This window comes from Muntiacus reevesi, chromosome 18 (genome assembly GCF_963930625.1).
Source record: "Muntiacus reevesi chromosome 18, mMunRee1.1, whole genome shotgun sequence".
Taxonomy (NCBI): Eukaryota; Metazoa; Chordata; class Mammalia; order Artiodactyla; family Cervidae; genus Muntiacus; species Muntiacus reevesi.
The window spans coordinates 4740584-4760589 of NC_089266.1; the positions used below are offsets into that span (position 1 = coordinate 4740584).

The window sequence follows — 20006 nt, forward strand, 5'->3', positions numbered from 1 at the left end:
TGGGTTCCAAAGGGAAAAAGTTGAAGCTTGACTTTGACCTACCAGATTTGTGTTGTCTGTATTATACACATTTTGAATGTACAGGCATATAAAAAAATTCTTGGGGGTACTTCTGGGTCTGTATGTTCTTATTGATTATTAAGGGACTCTGTTTAGGAGGTATTCTTGTCCCATCCTTTTGCCTGCAAAGTGTAGCCAATGGCTGAGCCTTAGAGGGCCAGAGCCATGGAATTCATGTTGAGCGCCAACCTGTAAAAGTTCCTAAATCTAAGTAAAGGCACTGACCAAAATTAAGACCTCTCTGTCGTTGGTTTGTGCAAGTTTGCCTCACGACACAGAGAACTAATACAACGGCCATCTCCAGCCATCTCTAGCCAAGTGACCGAATATGCCCAGTGTCCACCTGGAAGACATCTGCGGATTCATGAACCATTGATTCAAGAGTGGTCTTTTTTCCTTCCAATCTGTATTGCAGGCGTGTTAGCAAACCAGCACTTTTACATTCTTTATCATTTCACGTATTAAGTTCAACCAGCGTTTTCACGGGACAAGCAGCAAGGGAGCAGATTCCTGTTCAAGAAAACCTTTGATGAAGTAGCAACCTAAGTATCAACCTTAAATCAGTTCACTGTCTGTTTCCATGGGACACTTTCCAGGGTGTGGTAGTGATCAATCCAGGCTGCAGACCCAAGTGCATGCTGAATTTGAACCCTAAAAGGAAAAGGTCAGGAAAGGGAGTACGCCCTTACTGCCCACCTGGAAAACTGAAAGGAGACCAGCTAAGGGTCTCTCCTCTCTTCCCCCATCCCCCTGCCCTCTGGCGTGTCCTATATTACCTTTCTTCCTTGGCACGTCCCGGGTTTCTTGGAGGTCAAGTGAAGGCAGACACTGTGTGCGTGTGTGTTCACTCAGTCGTGTCCAGCTCTTTGCGACCCCGTGGACTGCAGCCCACCAGGCTCCTCTGTCCATGGGATGCTCCAGGCAAGAATACTGGAGTGGACTGACGTTTCCTTCTTCCAGACCCAGGGATCAAGCCCATGTGTCCGGCAGGTAGATTCTTTACCACTGAGCCACCTGGGAAGCTTGAAAAGAGACACTAACCTGTCCTTAAACCCCAAGGCTGGGTCCTCACCAACTCCCAGCAGCCTAGAACCACACCCCTCCCTGCTGGATGGAGAGAGGCCAGTGAAAGACATTAATTTCCTGACTTGTAGTCTGCCAGAGAAAGGAGGCGACATCAGAAAAGGTTCCGCCCAATTTCCAGGCTGGTCTTTTAATTTGGGAGAGGGTCATGGGGTGCAGGGGCGCTGGTGTTAATCCAGATTAATCCAGTTGCCCTTTTGGCTCATCCTCCAGTCCACATCCTCCGTGACAGTAGCAAGGGCCCTAAGGATGCTGGGGTCCCCAGCTGTGCAGACCTGTCAGAAGCCGCTCACGCCTCAGGGCCGGCACTGGGGGACAGACGGTGACCATGTGAGACCCGTTTGCTGTCAAGGCACTGGCAGGGCCGGGACACTGTCAAGTCGACGAGAACAAAGAGAGAGGAGGGTTGAATTGAACTTCATAGTGGACGCAGAGTCACTGTTTCCCTGCAGCTCTATTGGCGGCCCAGGTCTAGCCCCCCTCCTGCATCCTGCTGGGAGGAGGGGAACCTGGAGGAAGAACTAAACCCGCCGGGAGGGACCTCCTCCTGCCCAGGAACACGCAGCCTGAACCGCAGGGATGCTGGCTCACAGGCGCCCCTGCAAAGCCTTGCGCCTACGTGTTTTGCACTCGTGTACTGTTTTCCCAAAAGACCACCGCTCAAACTGTATACACTTTAGATCCCCCGCCCCACCAAACCCGCGTGCATCCGTGGAAGGGACAAGCCGCAGACGGCAGGAGCGCCGGGAAGGCAGAGGTCCCTTTGGTGCAGTGCACCCGCCTCCCAGCAGTCAAGAGCAGCCGCAGGGGTCGAGGGCCGGAGGATGCGCCCAGGCGCGAAGCCCCGCCCACGCCCCGAAGCCCCGCCCACGCCCCACCCACCCCGCGGCCACGCCCCTTCTCGGGGCCCCGCCCCACGCAGGTAAACCGCAGCTGGGCCCAGGACAGTGGCCAGGGGGAGATGACCCGAGAGCTGAGGACCCCGGGCGTTGGAAGACCCGGCCGTAGGGCCAGTCTTGGGTGTGCAGGTTAAAAATTGGTGTGGCTCACCGCTGTATTTAAAATAGATAACCAACACGGACCTACTGTGTAGCGCAGGGGACTCTGCTCGACGCTCTATAATAACCTAAATGGGAAAGGAATTTGAAGTTGCGTGGATATATATGTATCTGTATAACCAAATCACCTTGCTGGGCACGTGAAACTAACGCAACATTGTTAACCGACTGTGCTCCGATATAAAACAGAAATGCTTAAAATTTGGTGCGTAAACAGGCAAGATCGGTGCCCTTTGTTATAGGTAACCACGTGCTGGGCTGTGGTTAGTCGCTCAGGGTGTCCTACTCTCTGCGACCCCAAGGACTGTAGCCCGTCAGGCCCCTCTGTCTGTAGGGATTCTCCAGGCAAGAACACCGGAGTGGGTTGTCATGCCCTCCTCCAGGGGATCTTCCCGACCCCGGGGTCAAACCCAGGTCTCCCACATTGCAGATGGATTCTTTACCTTCTGAGCCACCAGGGAAACCCAAGAATACAGGAGTGGCTAGCCTATCCCTCTTCCAGGGGATCTTCCCGACCCAGGAATTGAATTGGGGTCTCCTGCATTGCAGGCGGATTCTTTACCAGCTGAGCTACCAGGGAAGCCCATAGGAATCATATCTCGATTTAAAAGCAAGGAGGGAAAAAAACAAAGGACAGTGCCCTAGGCTCCCAGTTGGCCAACTTCCACAACCAGCTTCTCTTGAAGGTGGAGGTGTGCAGGATGTTTCGTTAAGAAAGCTCTAAGGGAAGAGGGGCGGGAGGTTCAGTGGGGCATCCTCGGTGCCAAGCAGAGCCAGCTCTGCCCATCACCACCTTGGTGAGTACGGCTTCCTGGGTCCTCCACCCCGCCTCATTGTCAGGTGTGGCTGTAACACACAGTCATGGAGGATTCAAGGAGGTGGCCAGGGTGGGAAGCACCTTGCCTCGCACAGTCTAACTAATGGCCTTCTGGTCTCTTCCTGAACGAGACAAGATGAGAATGTCCCTGGAGAAGATCCAGAGGCTCATACGGCCCCCACCACTTTTCATTCCAGTCCCCTGGGATGAGTCAAGGGGGTCCATCAAAGGCAGAGAGCCTGGAGGGAATGAGATGTTTCTACCGTCAGACAATCAGGGATACGAGAGGCAAGAGGCGGTCCTGGGAAGTGGTGCTGACAGCTTTAAAAAAAAAAAAAGAGGAAAAACTGCTCAAGCTAGTTTACAGCTGGCTCTGTGATACACCGGCCCCTCTAGAAATGGGCTGTTGTGGTTTTATACTGCCGCTGAGGACAGTAGGCGACGAGAAAAACTCCCAGTGGGGAGAATTCTAAGCACATATTTCTACATCTCATCCGCCTGCTTGTCAGGAAAGATGATTTGATGCAAGAAGCTGCATTGGTTTATGAACAGTGACAGAAGGCCTGGCCAAATGGTCAAGCAACGGAAGGCAGCAAGATTAGAGGTTTGGTGACTGACATTTGGGGAAGCAGAGATGGCTGTGCCTCTCAGAAAGGGGCAGTTGTGAAAACAATTGTCCGTCGAGTGAAAGGTCACCCAGAGCCTCCACTGTGCAGAAGACTATTATTAAATGGCAAAGACAATCTAGGAGTAACAGTTTCTTTCCCCAGGGACATTGCTGCTTTCTCAACTGATTCAAGAATAAACAGGGCCACGCTGTCAAAGAAGGAAACAAGGCGTGGGTTCAAGGCCTGGCTGTCCATCATCCATCCGCCATGGCCAGAGAGTGCGCACAGGATCAGTGACGACCCCTGACTCGGCACACTGATGACCCGCCAGTGGTCCCACATGCTGCCTGGCTGCAGACTAATTGCTTCGGGCCTCTTCCACTATGAAAAAGGCAGAGATTTCTCTTCACAAAGGCAGGCTCATATGTCTGGATCTGCAGTAAACTTCTCATCCATCTTATCATCATGGCATCCTATAACATCGCTTCTGACCCAGGAATTCACTTTACAGTCAGAGAGGGAATGTGATGGGCAGATATCCTTACAATTCAATCCTGTCCTCCAGAAGCAGTCATGTGTTTTGAACCAGGCACGGTATTAAAAAGTATTAAAAAGAGGGAGGTGGGAGGGGGGATCGGGATGGGGAATACATGTAACTCCATGGCTGATTCATGTCAATGTATGACAAAACCCACTACAATATTGTAAAGTAATTAGCCTCCAACTAATAAAAATAAATGAAAAAAAAAAAAACCCACAAATTATTAAATGAAGGAATACAAAGTGAAAAAATAAAAATAAAAAGTAGAGACACCACTTTGCCAACAAAGGTCTGTATAGTCAAAGCTATGATTTTTCCAGTAGCGAGGTACAGATGTGGACCATAAAGAAAGCTGAGCACCGAAGAAATGATGCTTTTGAACTGTGGTGTTGGAGAAGACTCTAGAGAATCCTTTGGACTGCAAGGAGATCAAACCAGTCAATGCTAAAGGAAATCAACCCTCAATATTCATTGGAAGGACTGATGGTGAAGCTGAAGCTCCAACACTTTGGCCACTTGATGCAAAGAGCTGACTCTTTGGAGAAGACCCCAATTCTGGGAAAGACTGAAGGCAAAAGAAGAAGGGGCTGCAGAGGGTGAGATGGTTGGACGGCATCACTGAACCAACGGACCTGAATTTGAGCAAACTCTGGGGGATAGTGGAGGACAAAGGAGCCTAGTGGGCTGCAGGTCATGGGGTGGCAAAGAGTTGGACATAACTTAGCAACAGAACGACAGATTATACAGGACTTGGTTTTATGACTAGCTGTGAGACAGTATCTCATGGGGCTGAGATATTGTTCTCTAAAATGGGTGTTTGTTCAGAATGAGTAATCACTACGCGATATTATTCCTCCCACAGCCAGACGAAGCAGGTCTGAAGGAAAAGAGCGAGGGGTGCTGTCCCTCCGTTTTACTGAATGACTCTCACGCCAGTCAGCGCTGGACTCTGTCTGGTTAGAGCGCTTGTGTCCCAGAAAGGAGTGTCCTACCACGGGGGCAGCTAGTCTCCGGGGAAAAGGGAATTACAATGTTTACACTGCCTGAGGGATAACTCCATTATCTAAGCAAAAAGGTTTTGCTTTTAAGAAAAAAATAGAAGAATCACAGTGATAAGAGAACAGACTCTGTATGATTTCAATACCTTTAGACCATGAAATTTTTGCATCTTGTTTTATGTTGCTGGATATATTCCAGTGTCTCCTGGTTTATAGTCTGTGGGAACTTGAATAGAACTTGTACCCTGCTATTTACATGCTGTGTCCCTGACTGTTTAACACCATGATCTATAGCCTGCCAGGCTCCTCTATCCAGGGGAGTCTTCAGGCAAGAATGCTGAAGTGGGTAGCCATTTCCTTCTCCGGAGGATCTTTCCATCCCAGGGATTGAACCCAGGTCTCCCTCACTGCAGACAGATTCTTTACCATACGAGCCACCAGGGAATCCCAGATTGTATAAATCTTAATTATGTTCAAGTGGTTCATAGGGCTTTTTGGGTCTACTGTATCCTGCTACTTTTATGTCTATTCATTCTATTAATTTTTGAGAGTTTGATATTGAAACTCCAACTAAAAATCTTAATTTATCCACTTAGAAAATATCTGTAATATACAGCAGGATGATATGTAACTTTGTTCTGTATTTTTCAACTCTCCTATAAATGTGTTATCATAATTTCATAATTTAAGAAATCAAAAATTTAAAAAATGAGGAAAGTGTATATAGATGTTGAACAGCAAGAGTGAAGCTGCAACAAAGTTAATTCTTTTCCTCTTTTGGCTCTCCACTCTCTGAGCTCATTCCAAAAATTGGAAAATCCATTATTATGTGAGTCTTAATAAGAGGGCGAGACCTGTTAGTTCAAGGACACAGGACCCAAACTCTGCCAGCAGATGATCTGCTCTGCTCAGAAGTTTGAATGTGAGGCCAGGACGCAGACAGCTGGGATCAGTTTAGAGTTCTTTCCCATGGAGATGCTGGTGGCATCAAGTGGCGGCAGTCTGAGTAATGGTCCAGGATCAAGCATCCAAGTCAAGCTGTTTCTAAGATGTGACTGGGTCATACTCCCAGAACTCTGGGGCTTCCCAGATGGCACAATTCACCTGCCAATGCAGGAGACTGATTTGATCCCTGGGTTGGGAAGATCCCCTGGAGAAAGAAATGGCAACCCGCTCCCAAGACCTCTAGTTTTCTTGGATCCAGCCCATTTTCAAGTTTGATTCTTCATAGGCCCTATGAGCTCCCTGATAACCTTCCATTAAATTCTTTGTCCAGACTGGAGTTGGACGCTGTTGTCTGCAACTGTGCATCTAGCTAGCTCTTCCCATCTGAGCTCTTTCCTTTTCTTCTCCTGGTGATGGGCAGGGCAGATGCTAGGAGTAACTCTAGTTAGCTCTCATATAATCCACCGGAAAGAGGCAGCTTTGAGAAAGGACTGGACCCAGCACAGATCATCCACAACAATATCCCCTTTATTGGTATTAATCACAGTTATGAGGTCTTATCCATCAGAAAGAAGTCTGCATTATTTAGAACTCTGTTATAAAGACTTTTAAAAACATCTATATGCCAACCACCAAACCAATGAATCTCCACCAATCAAACTTCTGAATGTGTCTTCGATGTTGATCATCAGTGCTCTGGATGAAGGTACATAGATCCAGCACAGGGCATTCCCAGAACAGTGTATCCACCCTTGGAAGTGATGAGACATGTCAACCTCGGGTGGGCCTTGACCACACAATGCCTTAACACCTGGCTCTTGGGTTTCCTGCCTTGTCGGCAGAACCCACTCAAGGCCCTCTGTGTGCCTTGGACCAGCGAGGACGGCAGGCCTCAGCTATGTTTGAAGTAGACAAGATATGCCACCCCTGCAGGAGAAGCTGTGTGTATATATCAGGGAGTAGACTGGCTTCGAGTCTCATTCAAATCTCATTCTTTAGGGGTCATTTTAGAATGATGACTTGGCTAAAATTTACTTTAAAGGGGAAATGTAAAAAATACCTCTTGTTATTCTACCCTTCTTCCTGTCTCATCCTGAGTTTTCTGACTGAAATCCAGTAAAACTGCTTAGGAGGTCTGGGTCAGGTTACAAGTTACCAAATGGTCAAAAGAGGAGGACCCAGTCTTGTATTCACTTAGACGAGCTTCGGTGACTCCCTCAGAAAGTAAATGAAGGGGTTGAGTTCCAGCAGTTTGCTGGTGTCCCCAAGGCTCTTAGAAAAATGAAGGCTATAAGCTTACCAAAACACACCTCTGGGGGACTTGGAGACCCTGGCAGAATGAGTTGCTCTTGGAATCTAGAGAGAGCTGAGCTCTCTGATCAGAGTGCCACTCTGTCCTTGGTCCACATGGCTCACTGCGCATCCACAGTTGTCCTGATTCCCTTAACTTCGACAGTGCCAATCTTTGCCGTCAGAAAAAGAGAAAAAGAAAAGACTAGCTGATTTTCTCCCCTTCGTCTGCGCCTCTTTCCATGCAGCATCCCCCGTGGGGGAGAAAGAGGAAGGTGTGTTCCGCCCTGGGTTGCTTTGTCCATGATGCTCCTGTTCCAGTCTTGATGGACAGAGGGTCAGTGGTAAAAGAGTGGGAAGGACGGATAAGGGCTGTCCTGGCCTTTCCGAGTCACTAGGCAAAGATGCTTGGGAGACTTCTCTCTTGCTTCTGGAGGTGACCTTGAGGAACTTGTGTTGAGTCTCGCGAGGGCGACTGAAGGTACAGAAGATTTCCCTGATCTGCGTGTCCTTGGTTATCCCATTGAAGAAAGATTCTACGCAGTGGCCCAGCAAAAATCGGTCGTTCTGGGCCTGCTTGAATTTCCAAATAAAAGCACTATCTCCCTCAAAAGAAATCTAAAAAGTGTCATATTTTAATCAGAGTCAATCAAGGTAATGAGATGAAAAAGGAGAGGAAGGAAAACGTTTGGATGTGAAGAAAGAGGCTGGTCCTGCCGAAGCCAGCGGTGGCCGTCTCCTCGTGCTGCCGTTCCTGGGGTCCGAAGCATCTCGGCACTAGCCCAGACCAACGTCCAATGACATCATCACCACGAAGCCCAGGATGGAGGCCCAGGACGCCAGTTTGCCGTTACCACTAGGAGGGAAGGAAAGGCAGAGGGTGAGACCTCGATGCAGCGTGGGACAGCGTCCAAGCTGACAGCATCCTCCACTGTGTCCAGTTCCGAGAGAAACACACCACTCCTATTCATAATAATAGTAACAACAACAATATTGACTTGGGGTTAACAGATACACACTACTATATATACAACAGATAAATAGCAAGGGCACAGGGAACTATATTCAACATCTCGTAACAACCTGCAATGAAAAGAATCTGAGGGACGTCCCCGGAGGTTCAGTGGTTAAGATGCTATCACCCAAAGCAGGGTGTGCAGGTTCAATCCTTGGTTGGGGAACTAAGATCCCACACACTACAGGGTACAGCCAAAAATTAAAATAAATAAAATAAATCTGTCTTAAAAAAACTTCAAAAAAGAAAACCCAAAAAAGAATATATAAATATCTATAAATGAATCACTCTGCGGTACACTTGAAACCAATACAACATTGTAAATTAACTATACTTCAATAAAAAATAGTAATATTGACAAGCATGCATGCTAAGTCGCTTCAGTCGTGTCTGACTCTCTGAGACCCTGTGAACTGAAGCCCACCAGGCTCCTCTGTCCATGGGATTCTCCAGGCAAGAACACTGGAGTGGGCTGCCATGCCCTCCTCCAGGGGATCCTTCAGATCCAGGGATCGAACCTGTGTCTTTTATGTCTCCTGTATAGGCAGGCAGGTTCTTTACCACCAGTGCCACCGGGGAAGTCCCCAAGAATGACAAGTAACATTTCGTAGGGCTTACTGTGGGGGTTCAGATGGTAAAGAACCTGCTTGCAAAGCAGGAGACCTGAGTTTGATCCCTGAGTTGGGAAGATTCCCTGGAGAAGGGCATGGGAACCCACTACAGTACTTTTGCCTGGAAAATTTCATGGACAGAGGAGCCCGGCAGTCTACTCTCCATGCGGTTGCAAAGAGTTGGACACGACTGAGCGACTAACTCTACGTGCCAGGTAAACTAACTCATGTAAACCGTGAGGATCAACAGATGAGGTCAGTTCTGTTATCATCCCCATTTTCCTGGTAAGAAAACGGAGGTGTGGAGAAGTAACTTTCTCAAGGTCACCTTGAGGGCTCAGGAATCCATGCTTGAATAACAAAGAGCGGCAGTGACTTCCTGAAGACATTATGTCACCTGACCTTGTAAGTCAGCCTCAAAATCATTCTGCTAGGAAAACCAAAAGGAAATAAAGGCAGGGATACGCCCCCGCCCCAACACCTGGCCTATAGCTGACAGTGAAGACCTGGAGGGCAGCTGTGGTCAACACTGCAGAGCTCACCTCCCCCCTTTCCAGCCCCAGGAGAATCTAGAGAGACAGAGAGAGACAGACAAAGAGAGAGAGAATATACAGAACAGTATTCTGTGTCATTGGGGGCGGAGGGGCGCTTGATATCAGGTCCTCCGACTCTCCACCCCGTAACTCCTCTTTCAGTTTCGAAGAACCCAGTGGAGGAGAGGGTGGAGATGACCTTGGGAAGGAGCCCGAAGAGGTGGAGGTGAGGGAAAGAGGGGCCAAGAAAGGCAGGGCAGATGCTGGGGGCGGGGCGGCTCTCACCTGAGCTGGGCCTCGGGGATGATGTCATCCATAATCACGTAGACCATGGCGCCGGCGGCAAAGGCCAGCGCGTAAGGCAGGATGGGCTCGGCCAGCACCACCGCGAAGGCGCCGAAGACCCCGGCCAGAGGCTCCACCATGCCGCTGAGCTGCCCGTACCTAGGAGAGAACAGACGCGTGCCCACGGGGAGGCTCGGGCGGACACCCGCGTGCTCCGCGGGCTGCCTCGGCTCTGCAAAAGGGGTGCATTGTCCTCCACGTCAGATCCTGCATCGCCGGGCAAAACCACCTCATTGTGTGTTGTTTTTATTAACACCGCCTCTGTCTGCTTTCCCAACTCCCTATTACTACACAGTCACCGTAGACACCCCCTCCCAGGTTTATTTTAGAGTTTTAAGTTTCCCACATTGTCGTCTTAAAATAACAGCCTTATTGAGATAGAATTCGCCTACCTACGGAATGGCGAATGGCGCACCCACTGAATGTGTACAGTTCAGTGGTTTTCAGTGTATTCATGAGGTTGGGCAACAATTTCCACACGATCCAATTCCAGGCCGTTTTCATTACCCCCCAAAACAAACCTCATAGCCACTGGCAGCCACTCCCTGTTCCTCCCTACCCCCATCCCCTGACCACCGCTAATCTACTTTTTGTCTCTAGGGATTTACCCCCTCTGGATGTTTGCTATAAATGGAGTCAGACAATGGGTGATCCTTTTTACTGGCTTGTTTCACTAAGCGCCCTGTTTTCAAGGCGCATCCCTGTTGTAACGAGTGGACTTCATCCCTTTGATGACTGCACAATATCCCATTGTATGGACACACCCCGGGTTACCCCGCCAGCCGCTCACCAGCCGCTCACCAGCTGAGGGCTACGTTCTCCTCTGAAGGCTAGGACACTGGTGGGGAGGAGTGGGGCAGACACTTCCCAAGGACTTGGGTTGCGCTTGGTGTGTTGGGGGTTCCGGCCACAACGGCACCCCTTCTGAAGGAGCCACACCCGCTGACCCCTGCCCACAAGGTGGACCTACCTGGCCAGGTATAGAGTGAGGGCCTCTCCCCACAAACCCCCCTCCTTGGATTAAGGTGAGATTTTTCCTTTGGAAAACACCCTTTATCTGAGCTAGAGGGTGTCTGGAGGCTGGAATCCCATGAGCTCTATTAAGACAGCAGCCCCCACGAGCCCTGAGAATTCAGTGCCCGGAGATAAGCCCACACCTGAGCCCCATGGCTGAGTCCCACCAGTAAGAGACACCTGTGTGGGCTGAACACCAGTACAGAAGGTGCTGGGACATCTTTCCTCCTGTCCCCTCTGTGGGCATCTGGCTGTGAGCCCCAGTCCCTTCATCTGTAAAATGGGGGTGAGCGACAACCTCTCCTCCCGCCCCGCCCCAGAGGACAGGCTAGGACTGTGAATTCCCAGCACCCAGCCCCTGCTTCCCCTGACCAGGAACAGATGGAGGGCATGGGGGAGACACCGTCTGCACCGCAGCATCTTCGAAGGAGCCATTGCTTCCTGCTCCGTGCTTGCATGCTCGGAGCACCCTCTGCAGCTCTTGACTGCGTCCAGTTTTAAACAGAAACTTTCATCTCAGGGTCTGGACACTGACCACAGGCGCCCTCTTCCCGCCCCTCCGCAGCCCTGGACCTTCTGTATGAATGACACTCACGGCTCTCAGGCGTAGGGAACTGACATTTGAAAAAAACCTCTAGGGTCATCGTGCTCTGGCCTTCCTTCAAAAGCTCTGCTCCGTCATCTCCCACGACAGAGGAAGAGATGATAATGATGGAAATAAAGTGACTAAAGTATATCCAAGAACTTGTAAGTCATAAGATCCTATAAAACAGAAGCTGCTTTTTATCTGTTGTTAGCAGTCCTGTAAAGCTCTCAGCAAACATTCTAGAGTGGCAACTGCTTTCACCAAGAGGCGTCTTGAGGCTTGGGGCCCTGTGAGCTGAGGGGGCAGAAGAAACAGCAGCCTTGGCACCACCACATGATGACTGATTATCTGACACTCTGGGCCCCCGGCCCCCTCCTCGGAAGCCTGGGGATGCACCTTACAGGTCACTGAAAAGGTAAAAGTTGGAAACAGACTTGTTTAGTCACTCAGTTGTGTCTCTTTGCGACCCTGTGGACTGTAGCCCTCCAGGATCCTCTTTCCATGGGATTCTCCAGCAAGAATACTAGAGTGAGCTGCCATTTCCTCCTCTAGGGGATCTTCCTGACCCAGGGATCGAACCTGCGTCTCCTGCATTGGCAGGCGGGTTCTTTTTCACTGAGCCACCTGGGAAGCCCCGGAAAGCCCTTTGGGGATTATGAAAACATCAAGTGTGAGCACCGTGGGCTTCACCTGCCCAGGTGTTGTTGAGAGAACCGTGGTCCTCACCTCGACAAGGGTCATGACGGGAGCTGGTGTGATGACCCCTGGGGATAGACTGGGGTGAGTGAGCCTACCCAGGGCTGTGACAGGGCCAGTGGACGGCAGAGCTGCCTCGGGTCTTCCCACCAGCAGGGGAGAAAACCCCACCCTGAGTGGGCGTGGCTACCCCTGGAGGGCTTTTGAAAATAGGAAACACTGTCGGTCCTGGGGGCTGAAGGTCAAGGGATGAGCCTTGGGGGTGCAGGATCCAACCAGATGGCCGGTGTTTCCGGAAGCTCCAGGTTCACTTCCGGTCCGGAAGAGGTTAAACTCCAGGTTTACTTCCGGGCGGGAAGAGGTTGCTCTCGAAGAGAGAAGCCGGCGGGAGGATTGCCCTGAGCGCCACAGCAGACCCGGCCCTGGCCCCTGATGCCAGGTGTCTGCAGCACTTACCAGAAGGCTCTCCAGGTGGAGAATCCAGCCCCTCGCAAAGGCAGGCTGACGGCGAGGCCCTCCGGGAAGTTCTGGATCCCAATTCCAAGGGCTAAATTCCTGAAAGACCAAGGAGGTGCGTGAAGGGGGACGTCCAGAGCGGAGCGCCCAGACGGACGGGTGCCCCTGGCCTCTGAGCAACGCCCTCCTTTTGGCGTCAGAGGTGCGGGTAGATCCCTGTGACGGGTGAAGGATGGGGAAGGGTTAGAGCGAAGAGGAGGGGGACGAGGATCCTCCCCACTTCAAGCTGCCCTGGGTCTCTGGAGACGCTCCGGGCTGACGGACAGCTCGGGGCACGCCAGCTGGGTGTCAGGAGAACCCGCGTTCACCACTTACCCACACAGCTCTTCACAAACCACCTCACTTCCACACCTCAGACCCTCGTGTGGAACACGGAAGGGGTCACGTGGGGATGACGACATCCACCATGAGGGGCTGTCCTCACCCAGTGACCTGATTCCATGCCTCTATGGGGTGGTCTTCCCTTACGGCCTGAAGATGGACAGGTCACATTTTTGTTGAGAAACAACTTCAGAAACGGGATGAGGAGGTTCGGCCGCAGACTGTGATGCGGACACAGATCAGGGACTGGGCTGGGCTTCCCCACGGCCTCTGCAAGCCAGACTGCCGCTAACACTGCACTTCTGGTGACCCTCTGCCCTCCTGCCTGGGCTCTGTGAATTGGTCATTTTGGTCACAGCCAAGCCTGGAGAGCCTGCTTTGCACCCAGAGCAGGCATTGGAGTGGAAGGGAGGGAGAAACAGAAAGAGACGGGACAAAGGTACTCCATGATCCTTGGGGGAACCCCCAGGCACCCACATACATTAGGAGCCCTCATTCCACAGGCAGCCAACTACTGCAACGAAACTGAACGTCCACTGGCAGAGGATGGAACGGCACAACAGGAGGGAAACCGGGTCAGGCTGAATGCAACGGGAAGGCAGTCTTAGGGTGCCTCCCCAGACGAGACTCTACCCCAGCTGGACAGGTCTGCAGGGCAGCCCTTCCACCAGGGCTCATCTGGTCACTGAAGGTCTCCAGGGTTTGCGATGTGGGTGCCATTTGGCAAGCAGTGCTGGGACGTGGCCCGAGGGAGTCGTGGATGGACTGGATGAAAAAGGGAAACACCACCGTTCCTTGACTTTCTGGTCAGTTTGCTCATGTCTGTCCACCTTGCTGCCAGTGGGAATCCGGTCATCAGCTCTGGACAGTGGCCAGGGAGTGCTGTCAGCCAGCAGCCAGCTGTACCCTCAGCCCACTCAGCTATCCGGGTGACGCAGCAGTGAAGAATCTGCCGGCTGATGCAGGAGACGCGGCTTCGATCGCTGGGTTGGGAAAATCTCCCGGAGAAGGAAATGGCAACCCCCTCCAGTTTCCTCGCCTGGAAAATTCCACGGACTGAGGAGCCCGGCAGACTACAGTTTATGGGGTTGCAAAGTTGGACACGACTGAGCAACTGAACACACACATCCATACAACAAGGTTTTTTTCAACGAGGAAGGTCAAGGTGCCTGTCCAGCTCTTACATTCCTTGTCTGAGGGCATTCTGCATCTGGCTTCTGGTCCCAGGCCATCATCTGTCCCCCTCGTCCACAGGCAGGCACAGGACTCACCCCAGACCTAGCGAGGGAGGGAGTGGCTGCCTCCTGTCGCCAGTGAGTCAGAGGTGGGGCTCCGTCTGTTCAAAGTCCTCCCCATGACTTGGGCCTGACTGCGGCCAGGCGGGCAGGCTGTGGGACCTCCTCCTCTACACCCTGCCTGGGAGCCACCATCCTGATAAGCAGCACAGAAACCCCATTCTTCTCCGCCTGGCCAGCTGCGTTCCCGGGGCCCTGCCCTGTCTCCGGCACGGGGCTGGCAGCCCAACCAGGTACCGCACCCTCGGGATCCTGCTAGCACCATGGAATCGCTTCCGAGTGCAGCTGGGCTCCTTCAGCCACAGCAAGGGCTGGACCACAGTGGCTCTGCCCTCCCCACCTTTGTAGCCATCCCTTCTTAACCTGGCCGCCTTCCGTATACACACGTCAGGGCATCAGGTTCCCGTGGATGGTGTGTCCTGGGCACCTGTGGGGGTGACCCAATGGAAAGGTTCAGTCCCCTCCACACTCTCTCTTCTGCTTCTCCACTGGCATCAGTTCAGGAATTAACCAACACCCCCCACCCGCCCGCACCAGGGGGGAGAGTCTGAAGAATGATGGGGTCAGGCACTGGGTCTGTAGACTTGAGGAATGTGCTAACAGTGTTGAGAGCCACTGGCCTAAGAAGTCATCAAAAGAAGACGGTGAGGATGGCCACACCCACCTCCATCTCAGGACCCCCTGCCCTGCTGGGAGCCGAGGACACCAGCAGCCACTTGTGACCGCGTCCAGTGGCCTGCAGACTGGGGTGGGGGTGCCGGAGGGGATCCTGGGAAACGGCAGGGGCATCACAGGGGAGGGTCATCGAGGACAGAGGATGCATGGACAAAAATGACGGGGGAGCTTCCCTGCGGCTCAGCGGTGAAGAGCCCGCCCGCCAGTGCAGGGGACACTGTCTGATCTCCGGTCAGGGAAGACCCCACGTGCTGTGGGACAGCTAAGCCCGTGCGCCACCACTACTGAGCCTGTGCTTTGGAGCCTGTGCGTGGAAACTACTGAGCCCGCACACCGTGGAAACTGCTCTGCAGCAAGAGGGTGTTCGTCGCTCAGTCATGTCCAACTCTTTGCAGTCCCTGGACTGCAGCCCGCCAGGCTCCTCTGTCCATGGGATTCTCCAGGCAAGAATGCTGGAGTGGGTTGCCATTTCCTCCTCCAGGGGATCTTCCTGACCCAGGGATCAAACCTGTGTCTCCTGCATTGCAAGCGGATTCTTTACCATCTGAGCCACCAGGGAAGCCTAGAGAAGCAACAAGAGAAGCCACCGTGATAAGACCTTGCACCACCCCTAGAGAAAAGGCAGCGCAGCAGTGAAGACCCAGCACAGGCAAAAATAAAAGTGACAGAGGATCATGGCCACCATATGTCCAGGTGCAAAGGAGAAGCGGGGAAGCCAGGGCTCAGGGAGTCAGGGCTCCTCCCTCAGGGTTGACTTAGGAGCGGCGGGGACCTAGCCTGGCCGGCGGGGACGGGACACCATGAAAGTGTCCACAGCCAGGTGTTCTTTCTGACCTCACACAAATTCCTCCTCCAACTCAGGCTTCTCACCTTTCCGGATTCTGTGACCTCCAAGTCAGAGCCAAGGCTGGAGATAGCGGCTGGCAGCCAGTGGGGACTCGCTTTTCTGTAGTGACTCCAGAATCCAGCCCTGGGCCCCAGCCACGTGGGTGAGCTCGCACACACACGGAACACAGAGATGTCAGGAAGGGCCCCACATCTTCCAGGAATTTACAGTCTAATGGAGGATGAAGGGACCCACTTACAAATGACTCCAGGACAGCATCTGGCCAAAGGCCATGAGGAAAGCACAAAGCCCATGGAGAGAAATGATTCTGGCCGAGAAACGGAATCTGGGAATCCTTCCTGGAGAAGGTGACATTCAAGGTGCACTTTGAAGGATGAGGAGCCTTACAGTAGCTAGAGAGAGATGGCGAGGTGCTTTTCCATCAGGAAGAAAGGGCAGTGTAAGCAGGTGTGAGATTTTTAGGGCAGGGCGGTCCAGGCCTACCCTTCTCTCCCCCACCCCAATTTAAAGCCACAGAGCACAAACAAGAACAGAAAATGTTCTGGAGTCAAGGCCCATTTCTCCTTGGCATCATCTTCTAAGACTTCTCCCCATGCAGCTAAGCTTGCTGACTCTTCAGGACAAATGCCTCAGCTCCGCCCCAGTGGTCTCCCCAAGGGCCAAAGCTGAGGTTCCATCCCAGGGTCTCCACCCATCTCTGGAGGCTGACCCCTGTGCTGAATGAGAACCTTGGAGAGGGTTCCCTTGAAATCCATGCCTTAGCCGTCTCCTCTCAAACTTTTCACTTAAGTATGTTTCTTGTGGTCCTTTGGTTAAGACTCTGAGAGCTTCCGCTGTTTGATCCCTGGTCAGGGAACTAAAATCTGGCTTGCCATGTGGCCAAAAAAACCAGAAGCCTCTGGCCTTGAGCTTGGGGAAAGTTCTCGGCAAGTGTTGGCAGCAGCACAGACCCCGTTGCAACAACCTGCGGCCGAAACCGGCTTGTCTGTCCTTACCACGCCTGTCGGAGGGAGACTAAGGTCCTCCGGCTAGAATAAAAACGCTGATAATCATCTCTGCCCATTTATGGAGTGTTACTAAATGTCAGGCATGGTTGGAAGCATTTTGCATGTAGTGACATGCTGCGTACTTGCAACTACCTCCTAAGTGTCTTCTACCACCATCATCTCCATTTCACAGATGGGGAAACTGATGCACAAGGGGGTCAGGTGAGGTATCCCCAGGGTCACCCAGCAGGGAAGCGACAGAGAGGACCTGCACCCACTGCTCCACATGCCTCTCGTCTTCCGGGCCTCAGGCAGACCCGTCTGAGCATCCCGGACAGAGACGGTTATCTGGGCCCCAGGCCCCAGCGGAGGAGGAGGTGCTGCCTTATGCCTCCTGGACCAGTGAGCTGGGGCTCTGGCTCACTCTGGCAGCCCAGGAGCGAAGGCCTGATGGGGGCGATGTTAACCACAGACCTCCAGGTAGGGGGGTCAGAACGTCCCACCTACAGCTGGCTTTTCCTCGACCTGCCGCTCTGGGTGTTGGGGACCCGTTCCTTGCTGTGACCAGGGACCTTCAGGAAGGGGGGTCAGAACATCCCCTCCCTACAGTTGGCTTCTCTCGACCTGCCGCTCTGGGTGTTGGGGACCCGTTCCTTGCTGTGAGCGCGCATCTGGGGCACTGCAGGGTACCCAGCAGCATCGTGGCCTCTGCTCACCAGATGCCAACAGCCTCCCTTCAGTCGGGACAACCAGGAACATCTGCAGACGCTGCAAAACGTCCCCTGTTGAGAACCACGGACCGAAGTGAGCAAGCTTAGGTGAACCTGCTTTCTCCACAGATACCTGAACGTCTGAAACTGCCAGACTGAACAAGAAAACCGCCCGGCCGTGTGCGTCTTACTTGAGAATCGCCAGGCTCAGAGGAGTGGGCTCTGCTAGGAACGTTAGCTGCGGCAAGACAGATTCCTGGGGTTCAAGGTAAAAGCAACACCTGAGAACCACCGGGGCCCTGATTCCTTGTCCCGGAGGCAGTGGCTTCAGAACTGCAGCGCTGCATGATTCTGGGGGCACACTGTTCTCAGCGAATAGCGCCCCCTGGAGTTGTGCGGTGGGACAGTCCTGCGTGAACCCCAAGCACGGACTGTGCTCAGTGTAGGGGTTACTTTGGCCTTCCTGGTGGTAAAGAATCCACTTGCCAGTGCAGGAGACGCGGGTTCGATCCCTGGGACGGGAAGAGCCCCTGGAGAAGGAAATGGCAATCCGCTCCAGTATTCTTGCCTGGAGAATCCCACGGACAGAGGAGCCTGGCGGGCTTCAGTCCGTGGGGTCACGAAGAGTCAGACAGGACTTAGCGATTGAACACAAAGAGGTTATTTCTGGGGTTGCAGGCGAGGCCTCCTGGGGAAATGGTGGAGAGAGTCACGGGTTTCTCTGAAAACTGGCAAGTGAGCCTCCTTGCAGCCCGCAGACCGGCTCTTCGGGCTATGTTCTCTGGCCGGCTGATTATGAAAGGAGACCGGCATATTCCTGACAAGCCCTGCTTCACCTCGGCTTTCAGATCCTCCCAGGAGTGATGAGCATGTGTGTTCTTGCGTGGCAGGCCCTTACATACGGGGGTGATTGTTATCGTCCTGCCGTGAAAGGCCTGATTGTTCAGGCTCGGCCGTGGCGTCACCGGCTTCCCACTCGGGCTGCCTGTCGAGGTGTTTGATGAGCCTGCAGGTGTGCAGGGGCTGGGTGCTCCCCGCAGGCCCTACCTGCTCGGTGGGGCTGGCTTAGCACGCAAGGGGTCTTCCCCCACCCCTCCCTTCTGCTCTGGGAGGCTTACTGCTACGGGCTGGGGCGGTGAGGTGACCCATCGGTTCCCTTCAAGTCGACTGCCCTCCCTGAAGAGGGCGGGGAGGAGCCCCGGGAAGTCAAGCCACAAGGCAGGGTGGTGTCGGCGAGTGATTCAGGCCACCCCTGCGCACCGCTCCTTGTCAGAAGCCAGAGGAGCCTACAGCTGGCTAGGTGAGCCCTGCTCCCCAAGCGATGCCTCGGGGACCTGGACCAGCTAAGGCTCCCAGCAGGTAAGCCAAGCGTACACACAGGACAGGTGTGAGGCTGCCCTGCTGCTCTTGTTCAGTCCCCAAGTCGTGTCTGACTCTCTTGTGGCCCCCACGGACTGTAACCCACCAGGCTCCTCTGTCCACGGCATTTTCCAGGCAAGGATTCTGGACTGGGTTACCATTTCCTTCTCCAGGGGATCTTCCCGACCCAGGGATCGAACCCACATCTCTTCCTACTGCTGAGCCACCAGGGAAGCCCCCAAATTTGTGTGACTCGCTTTTCACAGGGGCCTGGCGTCTCTGAGATGTGCCTGCCTGTATAGAAACTGAACGCTTTCATCAAGCCAGGCTCCACGTTTTGGAGGAGGGCTTGGGACTGAAACATTTCGTGTTTTCCAGCACACAAAATACCACTGCAAACCGCTATAACCTTTTCCAGCGTTTTGGCACCTTCTTCTAAAGGACTTTTTTTTTTTAAGTGCCTTCATAAGCATCTATGATTTCTCGCACTCAGGAGTTTTAGTTCATTTTCTGCCCTGTAGACGTAGGAACCAAGGCCTAGAAAGGGAGGGATAAGCCTGAGAACACAGCCGGGGTCCCGCAGCTGGGGAACCGGCGCTGGATCCCAGGCCCTGTCCCCCCACCCCCCATCTCTTGGGGAGACGCAGGAAACGTGGCCAGTGACCCTGGGGAATCCCCACCATCTCACCCTGGTGAACAGGTTCAGCCTCCTGACTGGGCTCCCTGCGTGTCCTGTGCCCCCAGAGTCCGTTCTCGGCACGTCCGCCGTATCCGCCTGCCGTGCTTCTCTGCTCAGAGCATCCCTGGGCAGCACACGGCCCTCGAAGGCAGAGTCAGGTCCTCCCCGCGGCCCCCGGGACCCGTGAGCTGCCGCCCTCCCTTCCACTCTGGCCTCTTCGTCCCCGGCGCCTCGCTGGGATCTTCCCTCCAGCATCCCGCCTCCATCCTCAAACATGCCTGGCTACTCCCGCCTCAGGGCATTTCTACTGGAACATTCTTTCTCAGGTATCTGTGGCTCATTTCTTCACCTTTTTAAAAGACTGAGCCAGAAACTTCCCTGACTTCATTAGAAACTTCCCTGACTTCATTACGTCTTT

General features: G+C 53.1%; 1 protein-coding gene across 2 annotated transcripts in view; it reads right to left on the reverse strand.

Moving 5' to 3' along the window:
* Positions 1-6620: 6620 nt before the first annotated feature.
* Positions 6621-20006, reverse strand: part of SLC39A11 (solute carrier family 39 member 11) — a 277378-nt gene continuing 263992 nt past the window's right edge. For both annotated transcript variants that reach the window (XM_065909066.1, XM_065909065.1), the window contains exons 8-10: positions 12657-12755; positions 9845-10003; positions 6621-8256 (exon numbers count right to left, since the gene is read on the reverse strand). In XM_065909066.1, coding sequence (XP_065765138.1) covers positions 8178-8256; positions 9845-10003; positions 12657-12755 — 337 coding nt within the window. In that variant the 3' untranslated portion in view covers positions 6621-8177. The remainder of the gene's footprint in view (positions 8257-9844; positions 10004-12656; positions 12756-20006) is intronic.